This window comes from Pezoporus occidentalis, unplaced genomic scaffold, assembly GCF_034315485.1.
Source record: "Pezoporus occidentalis ecotype Australia unplaced genomic scaffold, CSIRO_AGI_Poc_V1 ctg41, whole genome shotgun sequence".
NCBI classification, from domain to species: domain Eukaryota; kingdom Metazoa; phylum Chordata; class Aves; order Psittaciformes; family Psittacidae; genus Pezoporus; species Pezoporus occidentalis.
In genome coordinates this window covers 2,911,907-2,926,508 of record NW_026915736.1, presented here as the reverse complement: position 1 = coordinate 2,926,508, position 14,602 = coordinate 2,911,907, and the positions used below count along the sequence as shown (strand labels likewise).

At 38.9% G+C, this 14,602-nt stretch overlaps 2 protein-coding genes across 8 annotated transcripts in view; one reads left to right on the top strand and one right to left on the bottom strand.

The window, feature by feature from the left end:
• PHYHIPL (phytanoyl-CoA 2-hydroxylase interacting protein like) overlaps window positions 1-1,490 on the top strand; it is a 59,584-nt gene extending 58,094 nt beyond the window's left edge. For both annotated transcript variants that reach the window (XM_062634038.1, XM_062634037.1), the window contains exon 5: window positions 238-1,490. In XM_062634038.1, the coding sequence (XP_062490022.1) occupies window positions 238-772 (535 nt within the window). In that variant the 3' untranslated portion in view covers window positions 773-1,490. The remainder of the gene's footprint in view (window positions 1-237) is intronic.
• FAM13C (family with sequence similarity 13 member C) overlaps window positions 1,288-14,602 on the bottom strand; it is a 55,716-nt gene continuing 42,401 nt past the window's right edge. For 4 of the 6 annotated variants that reach the window (XM_062634031.1, XM_062634034.1, XM_062634033.1 and 1 more), the window contains 5 exons: window positions 11,019-11,102; window positions 7,132-7,227; window positions 5,772-5,971; window positions 4,091-4,192; window positions 1,288-3,289 (listed from right to left, as the gene is read on the bottom strand). In XM_062634031.1, coding sequence (XP_062490015.1) covers window positions 3,166-3,289; window positions 4,091-4,192; window positions 5,772-5,971; window positions 7,132-7,227; window positions 11,019-11,102 — 606 coding nt within the window. In that variant the 3' untranslated portion in view covers window positions 1,288-3,165. The remainder of the gene's footprint in view (window positions 3,290-4,090; window positions 4,193-5,771; window positions 5,972-7,131; window positions 7,228-11,018; window positions 11,103-14,602) is intronic. The other 2 variants (XM_062634036.1, XM_062634035.1) reach the window with 2 other exon arrangements.

The window sequence follows — 14,602 nt, the reverse complement described above, 5'->3', positions numbered from 1 at the left end:
AGAGAAGCAGACTGGAAAATCAAGTTTTCCCCTTCAGCAGGAGTTTTTCTAGCTCTTCCTGAGTCTAGCATCACTTGGTTTCCTTGCTTCTGAAATCATGACACTAACCACACTTCTCAGCTTAAGGGTTTTGCTTTATGTCCCTTTCGTACATTACCAAAGAGCATGAGGACCGAACTTTCCACTTTTTCTTTAACATGTGTTACAAAATAAACAATGCCAGTCATTCATTTGTAGAGAGCATCATGGGAATGCTATGCAGCCCTCTGTTAAGGATAACAGTGGCAGCCACGGCTCTCCGATCAGTGGGAAGCTGGAAGGCATCTTCTTTAGCTGCAACACTGAGTTTAACACTGGGAAGCCACCACAAGATTCACCTTATGGAAGATACAGGTTTGAGATTGCAGCTGAAAAACTCTTCAACCCAAACACTAACTTGTACTTTGGAGACTTCTACTGCATGTACACAGCCTACCACTATGTCATTCTCGTTGTCGCCCCTGTTGGATCACCAGGAGATGAATTCTGTAAGCAGCGCCTTCCTCAACTAAATATAAAAGATAATAAATTTCTAACCTGCGATGAAGAAGACGGTGTTATGGTTTACCATCATGCCCAGGATGTTATTTTGGAAGTAATTTACACTGATCCTGTGGATCTCTCCCTCGGCACAGTTGCAGAAATTACCGGTCACCAACTAATGAGCTTGTCTACTGCAAATGCAAAGAAAGATCCCAGCTGCAAAACCTGCAACATCAGTGTTGGACGTTAAAACTTCCCTCGTTACTTAGGAGCCTTCAAACCTCTGTTGCCCAATTCCATAGTCAGACATTTCTGTCGGAAGCATGCACATGCCGCTGTCACCAAAAGCAAATACGAGTCTTCAGAATCTCCAATAGAGTTTTTAGTATTTCTTCTCTCCCGCTTTCCCTTCTGTTTCCCTAATGCTTTAAATGATTAGAAGTCCTGGATTTCTTTCCGGCAACCATTTATAACTAGATGCTGCAAAAATTGTTTTCTGTTTCTTGCCAAATGTAACAAAATCCTATATAAACTGCTTTAGCAAAATAAAAATAACGGCTTATAAATGGTGTTTAAATATGCATTCATTTTAACTACTGAACAAATACTGGGATAATTCCAAACAGCATGAAAGGTTGTAATTGCAGCATGATTTGAATTTCAGAGCCTAGAAATGTCAGCACTTCCAACGTGTCGTTTGACAGTGTTATTTATGTTATTTATATTAGCTAACTGAAAACAGAAACTGTGTCTCAACATAATAAATATAATAGAAAAATATTTTATTTGTACTGTTGTATAAAATATTATACAATCATATAGAATATATAGATTACATTTTAATATCAATTGTATACATATGTCGTGAAATCATTTTCCCTTATCAAAGATGTAGTTTGTAAACTTCAAATAGCTCTGTATCTGTTCCTGTTGCTCTAGATGACTTTAATTAAAACAGATTTATGAAGGAGACCATTTCTGATTCATAAATGTTATAAATTAAGTCACTCCACTCAAACAAACAACAAACCTCTGAGAAATAAAAAAAAAAAAAATCCTTCTTTAGTATTCATACTTTTTCCTCCAAACTACTTCAAGATGTGTATGTCTTCAAAATCATGCCAAGCCATTACATACAATGTAAATACAAACATGAGTGGTACATAATAGCCTTTATAAAATGAAAATCTTCTTACAAGATAGAAAAGAGGTTGCTTGTATGACAGGGGCAGTACAAAATGACAGTTAAAGCAAAATACCAAATGTGATTTAACTTATTCAAGTCCCTTTTCTTTTTTTTTGTGAAATACTTCCTTCCTTTATGTCTGGGGTAGCTATTTCCTAGAATCCCTGCTTTTCATTTCTAGTATAAAAGCCATTGATAATCCTTCTGTTAATAGTCCACATTTCACACAAATGGTCTATCACAAATAGTGAAAAAATCTTAATATTAGAAAGTGTGGTGCTCTGAAAGTTAAGAAAGACACATAATTCCAATGGAAAAATAACCTTATATAATCTCATTTTTTAGTAAACAAGAAGTCTAGCATTCCTCATCAGATAACTGTAACAATTATATACCATGTACTTCATCTATCCAAAATATCTTAGCATAATGCAATTATCTAGCCTTTTTAATACATATATATATATACGTAGCAATCTGTAACACAAGAAATACTTTGACATTTTACAAAGTGCATGCATCTAAACGAGCTTTGGTACTTAGAAAAGCAAATATTTGTTATAGCATCAGGCAAAATAAAGTGCAAAGTTTAATACAGAAATTAAAATTAGCATGTAGTTGATCTATTTACTGAATTTTAAGTATAGTGAGCCAGGTTGTGTGAACTGTACTGAAAAGGACAGCAGCCAGTACATTTGTTTTATCTCTTCCCAGTAAACTGTATCTATTTTCTTTTGTCAAAGTCTTTCTCTTATTTCTGAAAAAACAATAGTTTTATTTGGCAGTCACATTCCATCCATTCTTCCTTTTTTTTTTAAATTTTATTTGCATAGGCAGCATAGCTTTATTTTACTCCCAGAATTTTAGACCAAATCCTGGTTCTTTGAATGCACCTTTCTTTGAAGCTACTGTAATTGAATGGCACCTCTGTCTCGAAAGATTATAGTCATGATTTTTTCCTTCATTTGTTTTATGCTCTTGTTTCTTTTAATCTAGTGAATTACACATTGAGAAGCAACATTAATAGTTAATTATGGTGCAAGTTAATTCTGGTAAGAAATGTGTGGTACGTTACCGTGTACTACGAAAGATGTACTAAAAACCTGCAGAGTATTTCCTCGCACCTTTTTAAACTAAGAGCAGGTCAAACTGAGGCTCTACATTACATCAGTGTACTTTTAATTTCTAACATTCTCACAGTGCATTTCAAGGCTTTTTTCAAAAGGAAAAAAAATATATACTATAGTCCACTCACCTGTGCTTAATATTCCTGCATATTGCTGTCCTCCCTCATCCCAGCTAGTATAACTGGTAAAGTGCATCAGAAAATCTCAGTGTTAAACAATTGTGCAGTGGACCAAGACCTGTAAAATTGCTTCCTCTTTTTCATTACTTGTTTGCTTGTGTTTTTTTGTTTCTTTTTTGCTACAGGACAATACCACAGCATTACATTCACTTCAAATCGTTTTGGAAATATCATGCTTACTGATGAGAACCTCCAAGAGCCTAATTTTGGCTTTTGTGTGCTTGTACTCAGTGTATTCCTCAGCCATTGGTGCCCGATCTTCTTTTTGAGGACTTCTAGGAAAAACAAATGAAAGTGCCATCACTTTTACGAGTATGAGGAGAAACAGTCTTTAATTCAGCAACAGCTAGTGAGGATTGGGTTGGGGTTTGTTTTTTCTCCCTTTACTGTGGGTCTCTAAAGATAATTTGACAGGGCCAAAAAGCTCTAATGGGCAGAAATGAAATAAGAGTATTTAAAATATTGACTTTTCATATACCAAGTAGTTTTCTTTCTTGTCAGCTATGCAAGCTTAACTACTTCATTTTGAAATATGCAGAGAAGACACCACATAGTGCTTTGAAAACTGTTACCAGGATACTACATGCCCATATCTTCCATTTTCACCAAACAAATTTGCTAAATGAAAGGAGGAGGAGGATAAGCAAAGAGTGAAATGTAACCAATATTTCGCTTTGGGTGAAAGAAACAGTGGCTTCTGGTTTGAAAACTGGCCTTTTAGAAATGACCCAACTGCCAAGTGTAATCTCTGCAGATTGACATCCTCAGAAAGAGTCTTTAGGAGCCTCCCTTCAGCCCAGGAAAGATCCTGTGCTGAGGTAGGATTTATACCCACTGCAGACATGTCCTGGAACATCCTCAGGTATAGACCCTCCTCAGGGATGCCCACATCCCAGAGGAACTAAGCACAGAAATGGACATCTCCACAGAGACCAAACACCTCCATGGTATCTTCAAGTCTCTAGCTGCAGCTTTCTTGTCCTGCTCACCTAAGAGTAGCTACCCTAGCAGAACCCAACACACCTGCATAGGAGCTCAGTGAGAAGGAGAGGGTTTTTGTTGAGCTGGTTATTTACCTTCCTGTCTGTTTATAGAATTGTTCCTCAAACTCTCTCAGAGCTTTACGAAGCCTTTTCTTATCTGCTCTTGTTTCTCTGAGATGTTCAAGCAGGACGGGCCTGTAAAACGGAGACAAGAACATGGAACCCTTGTGTTTGGAAGTATTGTAAACACTGCAGCTTTGGGTAATAAGCAGCCTGCTGCTATGGGCCACAGCAGGTGCTGCTCTCAGTGCCCCAAGGCATTCCACCACATCCCTCCCAACTACAGATATAACTAGCTGTACCATCACATGTGATAAACAGTTGTGCTGTGCACCTTCCCTTACACTACCATTCCCACCCTTCCAGTAAAGTGAAGACAGAGACTCTGTGGACAACATGGGAGGAAAAGTTTTCAGGATTGAGTCTTGCTTGTGGTCTTGATTCTGTGTGGAATTAATGGAGTTTACAGGGCTCGGCATCTCACAGGAAATGTGCATCTCTGTAACTGATTTAATAACGTCAACATCCAAGCCCTACTCCTGAAAACAGCTGTTACTAGACATTACTGTGATGCAGTGGAAATGCTAGTGGTATCAAGAATCAACATTTTTGGAGGCCATGTCAGCTGGTGTAAGCAGAGAAAAAATTGTCATGATATATGCAGCTGGTATTTTTTTTTCCATAATAACAAACATCACAGAAATATCTCCACAGCATTTGCGACCAAACTGTTACATACATAGTTGAGTTACTTAGAAAATCAAGGTATTTTTATTTACTCAATTTTGGTAGAGCCCAGTCAACTTCATTTATGCACCTAAGAGCTCCCAATCAAAAAAAAAACCAAAAAAAAAAAAACAAAAAAAAACCAAAAACCCAAGAAAAAGATAGTATCCATAAACTTTCTGTTCTATCATAAGCTACAGCAACATGACAGTTCTGTCATAAGAGCATCTGTTTCTGGAAGGCATATTCCCCAGCAAGTTGCAGGGCTGAGTGATAAAAGCCCATGTGCATCTTGAGATTTGTTGTGTCATGCAACCAGAAATTCTTAACTACAAATCAGAAGGTTTTGAGTTTTATAATGGAAGATAGGAGGGTGGTGCTAAGTGTTCTGGGCATCCAGACACTAATAACTATTCTTATGCAAGGAAGAAATTGATTTTACACACATTCAGTGGCCCCCCACATGACTGATCCCTCATTCAGTTCACCTGTGGCTGTTTGTATGCCTCATGTCTCTGGCCTTTTTGCATCACTCACCCTGTCAGTCCCAGCACGTGAGAGCAGACTACCCTGCTTGGCCAAACTGTGATTTGTTTTATGACTGCTTTGTAAGAACATAAGTAACTAGGTATCTAAAAATTTTGCAGTGATTATCTGGTAATAACAGGTCTGAATAATAGGTCTACATATCTTTACTATGTCATTGTGTTGTACCTACCACTCTGTATATGTAGTTATTTCTCCTACCTGCTTACATTCCTCCACCTTTCTCTTCATGGACTTGGCACAAAACTTTGAATAAGTTGCTCAAACCATAGGTAGCTGCCCAAATAACAAATATCCTCTGCCTCTTTTCTCCAGTAAGAAAACACCGAATCACTTGTTTGGTATAGAGTATTCCCATGCAATAAGTATGGATCATGTTTAAATTACAAAGTCTACATGAAATATTTTAAAATATTTGGGGGGAAAAAAAAAAAGAACTTACATTGTTGCCTCATGTAAATTGGACATAGACAAGGCTGTTTGCCTGAAAACCTTCTTTTCATCCAGAGGTGAAACGTATGCAGGCTCACTTTCCTCCTGAGAGTAACACAGGTGCTCGTCAACAGGAAGGCAAGATATTGGACCAAATGACAACTCATGGCTGCTTTGAGAATGGTCTTCATCTGAGTCTTCCTCCTCCTGCTTGTAAGATGTAAAGCATTATTAAATGGGTTTACATTACAATACTAACAATGAATAGGATGACAATGTAAAGAATTAGGATCTAACTTCCTGGATGTATTCATTGAAATAGATTACACATATTGAAAGCTTCACCCTGGTCTGCCCAAGATTGTTCATAAGAGCTCTCCCAGGGCCCCCTGAGTTACTGTGTATTGTCCACTGAGGCTAAAAACCACAGAGTTTGCCCTGCTTCTGACTATCTCCAGCCAGCAATTTATTTCTGTTTACTCAAAAGCCTGCTGGAACTTGTAGTCCTCTTATATGCCATCCACTGTCTGTATTATGCCCAGAAATTCTGCCTGTAACAAGAGTTGGAGGTAGAGATTCCAGTTTCATAGCTACAAACGTTAACTAGCAAAATAGAGTGATGTTCACTGCCTTCTTCATGTTCCCTCATCCTCAGAAGAAAAGTTGAGCTTTTGAAACTAAAGGTTAAACATAAAAACTCCATGGAGCAAAGCTCCTAAGAAGTAACACAAGGGAACTTCAGTCAAATTTTTAAATAAAATGTCCATGTGTACACAGGTCTACACTGGGATTTTTCAAATAAATCTAAAGCTCCACTGTCATCTAACAAGACAATAGTTCATAATTTTTAAAATCAACCCCTCCCCAGTTACTATTAGATTAGTATTTTTGGTAGGCATGCTAATTAACTTCCAACCAGCCAGATTCCATTACCTCTACGCAAAGTAAGACCAGCACCGTTACATTACATTGATATTAAAGTACTATTAATTATATTCATGTGCTACATGATTGATAAAAACAAAATATAGAACATAGAGTGACGCCATAGTTCTTCATGGACACAGGTAGGTTTCTTTCTGTGTTGCATGTGTTAGCCTTAATGGAAAACTAACACCAGCCTTTGACCTCTTACCCAGTCGCTTGAAGTGATTGCCTCAGAAACCACTGCCACACATTGCAACCTCTGGCATGCTTAGACGTTGAGTTTTGCAGAGCACTTGCTCTGTGTGAAGCACCCTGCTTTAACCAATGAGCAGAGTCTTCACATATCAGTAGATCTATTGCTGCCAAACTCCCATGCAGGTACAAACCAAACACAGCTTTTAGCATGTTTTATTGACAATGGATATAAATTCTTTCCAACTTACAATTGTTGTGATCAAAGATGGAGTTACAAGAAGTTTCTTGATAATTCTGTATCTGTCATAAAGAGGTTTCATGAGATTCTTTTCTTGCTTAGTTACCTAAAGAGAAATCATAACAAAATATACTCCTCCAAAATAAAAAAATACAGAAATTTTGCTCCTGTAAAGCTAAGAAAGATGTTAGAAGAATATGACCTGGTGTGTATTTTGCAGATACTTCATGGGAACTGTAATTTAATCCATAAAATTTCTAAAAAGGAAAATGACAATCTGTTTTCCAATGGAAATACCCAATGTGGTTTCCTCACTTCCTTGAGCCACATGGCCTAGGCAGAGGGTAAACTATTCTCTGTCTCTTTCTGAAGATGCTAATAGAGTAATAAAGGTTAAGATATGCTTCTACTGTGCCACTGGTATCTCAATTAACTCTAATAATGGCAGCAGGCTAGCTACAGCAATGTGACAGTCTACCTGGGACAATATACTCAGGAGCCCAGGGGGACAGCTGCCAGTGCAGCTTTACAGCCTCAGCGAGTGAGCTGGCTCCATGCAGAATTGCTGTGTGCATCCCTTGCTGGAACTGCCTTCCACAATAGGGATTAACTGTCTATTCATTTTGTTTGGGCTTTTATGAGCACTAGGAGCATGGATTTGGAGGAGAATATTATTTTAGAGCAGGTATTAAGAGACTTATCTAGCCACAAATGTTTGTAAGTATAAAAAAAAAACTTATGGAAACTAGCTGCGCAGTAGACCAAGTTACTGTGTTTAGGAAAAAAAAGAGCAAATCCCACAGGAAGAAACAAACAAACAGAAAACCAACATGTTCTCCAGTGAGTAAATGCCAAAACAATCATTTGCAAACTAGTCCACTCTCAGCCCCTGTTCCTCAACTCACATGCCTGTCAGCACACATGGTACAATTTCACTGTCTTTTGACACTGCAGTGCTGCATTGAAGCCCAGCTACACACGCTCAGATGAGTGAACAAACAGCAGGTCTGAAGAGACAGACTGGCTGACAGTATGAACAATAGTTCAGAGCTGTGCAAAAACAAATATCTGATCAGCAGGAGCAAGGGTGACAGCAGACAAATGCAGGTTGGTGACACTGCATATTTCTGGCTGAGTGAATAGTTAGGAACTATTCCTAGAGCCATGTTTCACCAGGGAATGTCAGGGCTTGCTTAGGCAGCCAAGTCCACCTCTTTTCCCCAGTCTTCATGTTCCATTTGATTGCAACACACAAGAGCACCGGGAAATGCCAAACAAGCCAGAACAGATAATTCTTTGTTTAAAACCTTATGAGTGCCCTCTCCATCTGACTTTGCTTAGATAAGTCCGGATAAAGATGGTGTTCAGCCACGCTACATATCAACAGGACAAACATCATCACCAGTACTCTCCACTGTTTCCAGGCTGCTGTAGTCAGAATACTCAGAACATGCAGTAGCTTGATAATTTTTTCTGGTGGGTTCTCTTTTTGTACTTCCAAAGAAAGTTTCTACAATAACTGTGACATTGTCTAGGAATTTTGCTTTTTGTTTGCTGAAAAAAAAAAAAACAGCAAAACCAAAACAAAACAAAAACTGCAGCAAACCACCAATGTTTTTGCATAATTGGCTAAATTTTTGATAATTGTCATGGAAATCCAGTACGCTCCATTCAAATTAACTTTTTGATAATGCTATGGTGTGATATTTGTTAAATGACAGGGCATGTCAGGGGTTCCTAGGTCAAACATCTTAAGTAGGGAATGTTGAGTTGTCATGGTTTAAGCCTAGCTGGTAACTCAGAATCACACAGCCGCTCGCTTACTCCCCACCTTCCCGCCCCTGCTCCCAGAGAGATGGGGAGGAGAATCGAAAGAGTGTAACTCTCACGGGTTGAGATAAGAGCAGTCCAGTAACTAAGGTATAACACAGATCACTGCTGCTACCACCAATAATAATAATGATAAGGGAAATAACAAGGGGAGAGAACACAACTGCTCATCACCTGCTGACCAATACCCAGCCTGACCTAAGCAGTGATCTAACCCTTCCGGGTAACTGCCCCCAGTTTATATACTGGGCATGACGTGCTATGGTGTGGAATACCCCTTTGGCTAGTCTGGGTCAGGTGTCCTGTCTCTGCGTCCTCCCGGCTTCCCATGGCCCTCCTCACTCAAAGAGCATGAGAGACTGAAAAGTCTTTGGTCAGACTAAACATTACTTAGCAGCAACTAAAAACATCAGTCTGTTATCAACATTGTTCTCAGGCTAAAGTTGAAAACACAGCACTGCACCAGCTACTAAGGAGAGAAATAGCTGTTACAGCTGAAGCCAGGACAGGAGACCTCAGCAGTCAATATTCCAGTATTGTGAAAATCCATTTTCTGCACTGGCAAACCTCTTTGGTAGTAGAGAGGCATCTGGTTTGTGAGCTAATGTCACTGGAGTTCTGCTACCTGTGCACTCATCAATTTGCCCTCTCCAAGTCATCACCCCCTGGCTTTTACAGCCTGTGCAGGTTTCCCTAGGAGGTACCTCTTGGGCCCCTCCAGCTCTGAACTGTGTACAAGGCCTGCGCTGGCCACGGAGTGCAGGCCTCGCTGGCCTCACTCTCCAGCTGTGCTTGGTGCCCAGGATGCAGACTCCTTCCCTCAGGAAAATACAATCATATAGATACAAAGGTTAAAATTTGCTTCTCTAAGACACATGATTATTTAAGCGTGCAACCTTGTGTGGAACATCTCCAGATAGCTTGTTCATTTTCAACAACAAAAAAAGAGATGTAAAAATGTTGCCTAACTTCAGTTTCCTTGCTTAAAATTCTTTCGTGTCCCTGATCTTTGTGTGACCTCAAGTCAGAGCTGTTCGGCAGACCTAAGGCTCCCTCATGACAGCTTAGTATCACTGATCACCTCTTTCCTTATGCAGTTAGCATCCTCTTGCTTAGCTGGTTATTCACCTCCTTAAATCTTGAGAAGAAACAGACTCTCTGAACCCCATGCTGCAAAGTCCGTCCTATTATTTTCTTTGCATCTTCAAATCTCTTTTACCTCTATATGGCACTAATAACTCAATTTCTGTTTTGTTCTTCTTCATAGGAAATACAATTTCTTCATACACTTCCTAGGTATTCTCTCTCTCCCTCAGCTCTCTTTCCAAGCCCAAAGAAGATGGACAAAAATTATTTTATCCAGGATGCAGAGAGATCAGACACAGATCACAATAATATTAACAGCTGGCATATTTTTGGACACTTGCTGGTGCCGTTTCCCTTTTCCTCTACCGCAACAATTACAGGTCAAAAACAGAGACAGTCATAAGAATATAGACATCAAACAGGAGTTACTCAGTTGTGTGTAGACAAATTTTCAACTCATCATCTCACCAATGGTGGCAATTCTTTGTTTTGTACCTGCATTCAGCAATGAAGTCTCTTGAAAGGATTTTAATTAATAGTTATAAGTGCTGCTGTGAAATAAAGGAAAACACAGATGACAGGTCTTGTCATTCATGTCTCGGCCGGTGCCCTATAAGCCTTTCACCACTGCTATGCATTCTAACCTTTCATATGCCACAGCAGAGTTACCGTATGCATGAGCAAAGTCTGTTGTGGATATATAATCATCCACGTTTATCACAAAAACCTGCAACTTCCAATCATAAAGAGAGATACAGGGTCGCTAGGAACTTGCCTTTTTAATTTATTTTTTTTAAATAAAAACCAAATTCATCACTATCCAGCAATCACATTTATATCTGAAGATTAGTTTGAAATAATTAAAATTAATTATGTTAATTGTGTAAAATTCATCTAAATATATTTAATATATGAGTCAAAAAAATTTGTTAGAGAAGTTAGATAATTTTTAATTTACCTATCTTTCCATGGTATACTTACAGATTGTCCATGAATAGTCTCAAAATATAGTAGACATTTCTGAAGACTGATTTTTTCCAAAGCCATTTGTTTTTTTGTCATATCCTATTTAAAAAAGTTATTTATAAGATTATGAGTCAGGATTTCATGACAAGGTTACAGGTACGTATCTGCTCAATAATCTTTTCTCCCCAGATAAACATTAATAATGAATTTTGCTTCTGTCTGCACTGAGGTCATGGGGACTTGGCATTAACTTAGCAAGAGCAGAGTCCAAATTTACATGACTGAAGTTTCAAGTTAATCAAAGTATATGTTACCCCCTGAAAGCCTAATGCAAAGCTGATGAGAGCTGTGGAGATACTTTACTGATTAAAGTAGGCTTTAGGTTAGGCCTTTCCCAGCAGAAAACACACTGTATTTACTTTGCCTGGCCAAAGTGGACTCCTTGAGGTCTGAACTTGTGCTCTTTCTTCTGAAGAAAGAGGCATGAATAAAAATCTACTGAAAGGCTGGAACCTTACTTTTCTTAACTGTCATTATACAGAAATGTAGTACTTGATTGCCTTGATTTCTTTCAAAGTCACTTTTCTATGAAAGCAATTTAACAAGCTGAAAGTCAGGAAGCAGTATTAGGCTGCTGATAGAACACTTCATCCTGAGCTGGAAAGTTTCCAAAGGTACAAACTATGGTCTCAGTCAATAAGGCAAGAAGCTTTGTGTGTCACTCAATCAGAGCGTGCATCTGAAAACTGTTTCTGGGAATACTGGTTGACAGAAAATCTGAACAAGCAGAGGTTTTTGCTTCAATATTGTAGCCAAATTGCATGCACATGAGGTATATCTCATCGATTGCATTTTGGAAAGGCTGGCTCACAAAAGACCACTGCAGCACGTGAGTAGAAGGTTGCATAGATTTAAGTGCAGTACTTTCCTAGAACATTTTCCAATGTTTAGGTAACATTTATGAGTAATCACTGTAACAGTCTCATCCATCCTAGGGAGAAATTAATTAATGAGATCTGTATGTTGGTAACTTCTACTTGCCAAGTCAGTTCACAAATCATAGATATCATTCCCTGTTATATATTAAATATGATTTAGTTGTAATAAATGAGAACAACCACCATTCTAGACAAAATCATAGAAACTTGCAAAAACAGAGAGGACATAATTCAACTTTTTAATTTTTCATTGAGAAAGATTGAGATTTGCCTTGGCTTGTAAGGGATTAAGAACAGAAAGTTTCAGCTATGCAAACACATAACATTTACAGAGTGGAATGATAGATTCACAATGAAATCTGTAAATATCCAACCATCGTGATATACTACGTGAATAACCCATAAATGCTGAGCCTACTAGAAAAAGGTGCTATCTCTAAAATGAAATGGAAGAATAATCTGATCAGCCAGCAGGAAATTGAAACTGAAGTGTACATACACATCTGAAGAACTGCTATGGGGAAGCTGCAGAAAGTGCAGCCCTTTAATAATATTGGGAATGAGGGCAGGCTTTCTTTCTGTTGCCTCACAGTTTTTGCTCTGCTGAAGACCTAACACTGCAGTTGATTCCTGTTGATTTCTGTTCAAAAGTAACAATATGATACACTGCTACCAGAAAAAAAGAATGTTTGTTTTTCATCAGTGCAGTTTGTCAGTTGGTGATTTATTAGTATATATACAGATGACCATATTAGTATATGTGCCGGGAGCACACAATTTAACTGGTATTTCTCTCCTCTCTCCTTTCCCCTTATTCCCCAAAAGATCTGCTCCTAGCACTTGCATGTTTTCATCTGGGTTGGAACAGCAAGAAGCACGTGAAACTAATGTCCTTTTCCACAGTCTCTGCCAGGCATGACAGATCTGTATAAATGAGGGCCAAGTGTTTGGAGGTTTGGAGGAGCGCTCATCCACCGCAATGAAGTAATGTGAAGAAAAGTGGCACTGGGGGCTGGGGGAGAACACAGTGCCTTTCTGCAGTCATGGCCTGATGACTAGGTCATTGTATTGACAACTTGCAGAAGCATTTTTAATAATTAGCCTCTACTTTTTAAAAACAGAGCAAGTGCAGAAGAAGGAATGCTTTTCTGATATCAAAGGAGTGCCTTGCTATTAACTTCAGCAGGAGCAAAACCTTTTTTGCTTGTTGCCAAAATGCAAAACCAGTGAAGAACCACTAATCACATTTTGCCTTGAAGGTCTGTATGAGTTAATCACTCCAAAACTCTGTCATTCACGTAAAGAGAAGAACTGCTAGCTAGAATGCAAGAGTATTATAAAGTAGCTAATTTGTTTATTTATAATTAATACAAGGTTAATTCTTTCAAAACCTATTAAGCCTGGAGCAGCTGCATGGTTAGGAGGAAATGGGATGATCATTAGTATTGATTTTACACATGAGAAACAATCTCAAGAGGGTTTAACATTTGGGCCTATTTCATTAGCTCATTTTATTAGCAATCTCAAGACAGTTTATATTCAGCTAAGTTTGAAAGGGATAATAATTTCAAAATCAGAGAAGGCAGGCAGAATCTCAAACTACGGAATTATCTGAGACATCTTAGGACTGTAGGCTGCATACAACAGCACAAACTTCAATGCTAATTAAATAAAAACACTGCTTCATAGCCAAGGAGAAGATGAACTGAAGCAGATCAATAATGAGAGGACAGATACATAAAGGCAGCCAGAGTGAGAAAAGCCTTGGGGGACAGACTGCAAATGCTCAAACTAAACATAAGGCAGAAGTTATTTGCTGCATATAAAGAAAAAAGGTACAGACACATGCAAATAAAGTTCAGGTTGTAGTTTGGACAAGGGCACACAAAATATTGTTTGAAGTTGTCTTCCTCACTAGATAGTTCCCTGAATGATTATGCCTTTTAAACTCACTGCTATTTTCCCAGGCAGAAAATACAAACTCTGGGGACAGGCAGTATGATAGTGGGGACTGGTCCTGGGTGAGGCCTTTCGCTCTCAGAGGCAGCATTTGGTTTCCATGCAGGCACAAAGTCTGGGTTCCCAAGGCCTGCTATGTCTGACACATGGTTGTGTGGTAGCAGCTTCTAACCCAAAAGCAGTAAGAAAAATTTTAAGGAAGGCAAGTGACATGATACATCCACAGAACAATGCCCCTTTCCTTCAGCTGAAGATCAAGCCAAGTCTGACTGCAGCCCCACTGTGAAAGGCCATGTTTGCTGGTGAACCACAGTGGAGCACCGCAGGGCTGCTGCCCCTCCTTGGTGTGACTGAGGCACCAATTACATCCCCGGCCATTAAACATTCAGATTGGCTTAAAAATCAGGAGATGGGCTTTGAATTTGGAGTCTGGGGATTTGGTGGGGTCTTTTTAATAGTATAATTCAAATTAAGTCAATTTGCCTTTTGGCTCCTGAACAGGATCCTACGTCCATGATCTGAATTTATTTTCTCTTTCCTGAAGTCTTGTACCTAAAAATGCGGTGAACTGTTAAGATAAATTGCCAGCTCCCAGCACAAGGAGCTAGTGACACAAACAGCAACAGGTGCCTATCCCTTTTTGGGTTACTGAATCACTCACAGGTTAACCCCAATTTTCTCTACGTCTTCTCATTCAATAAA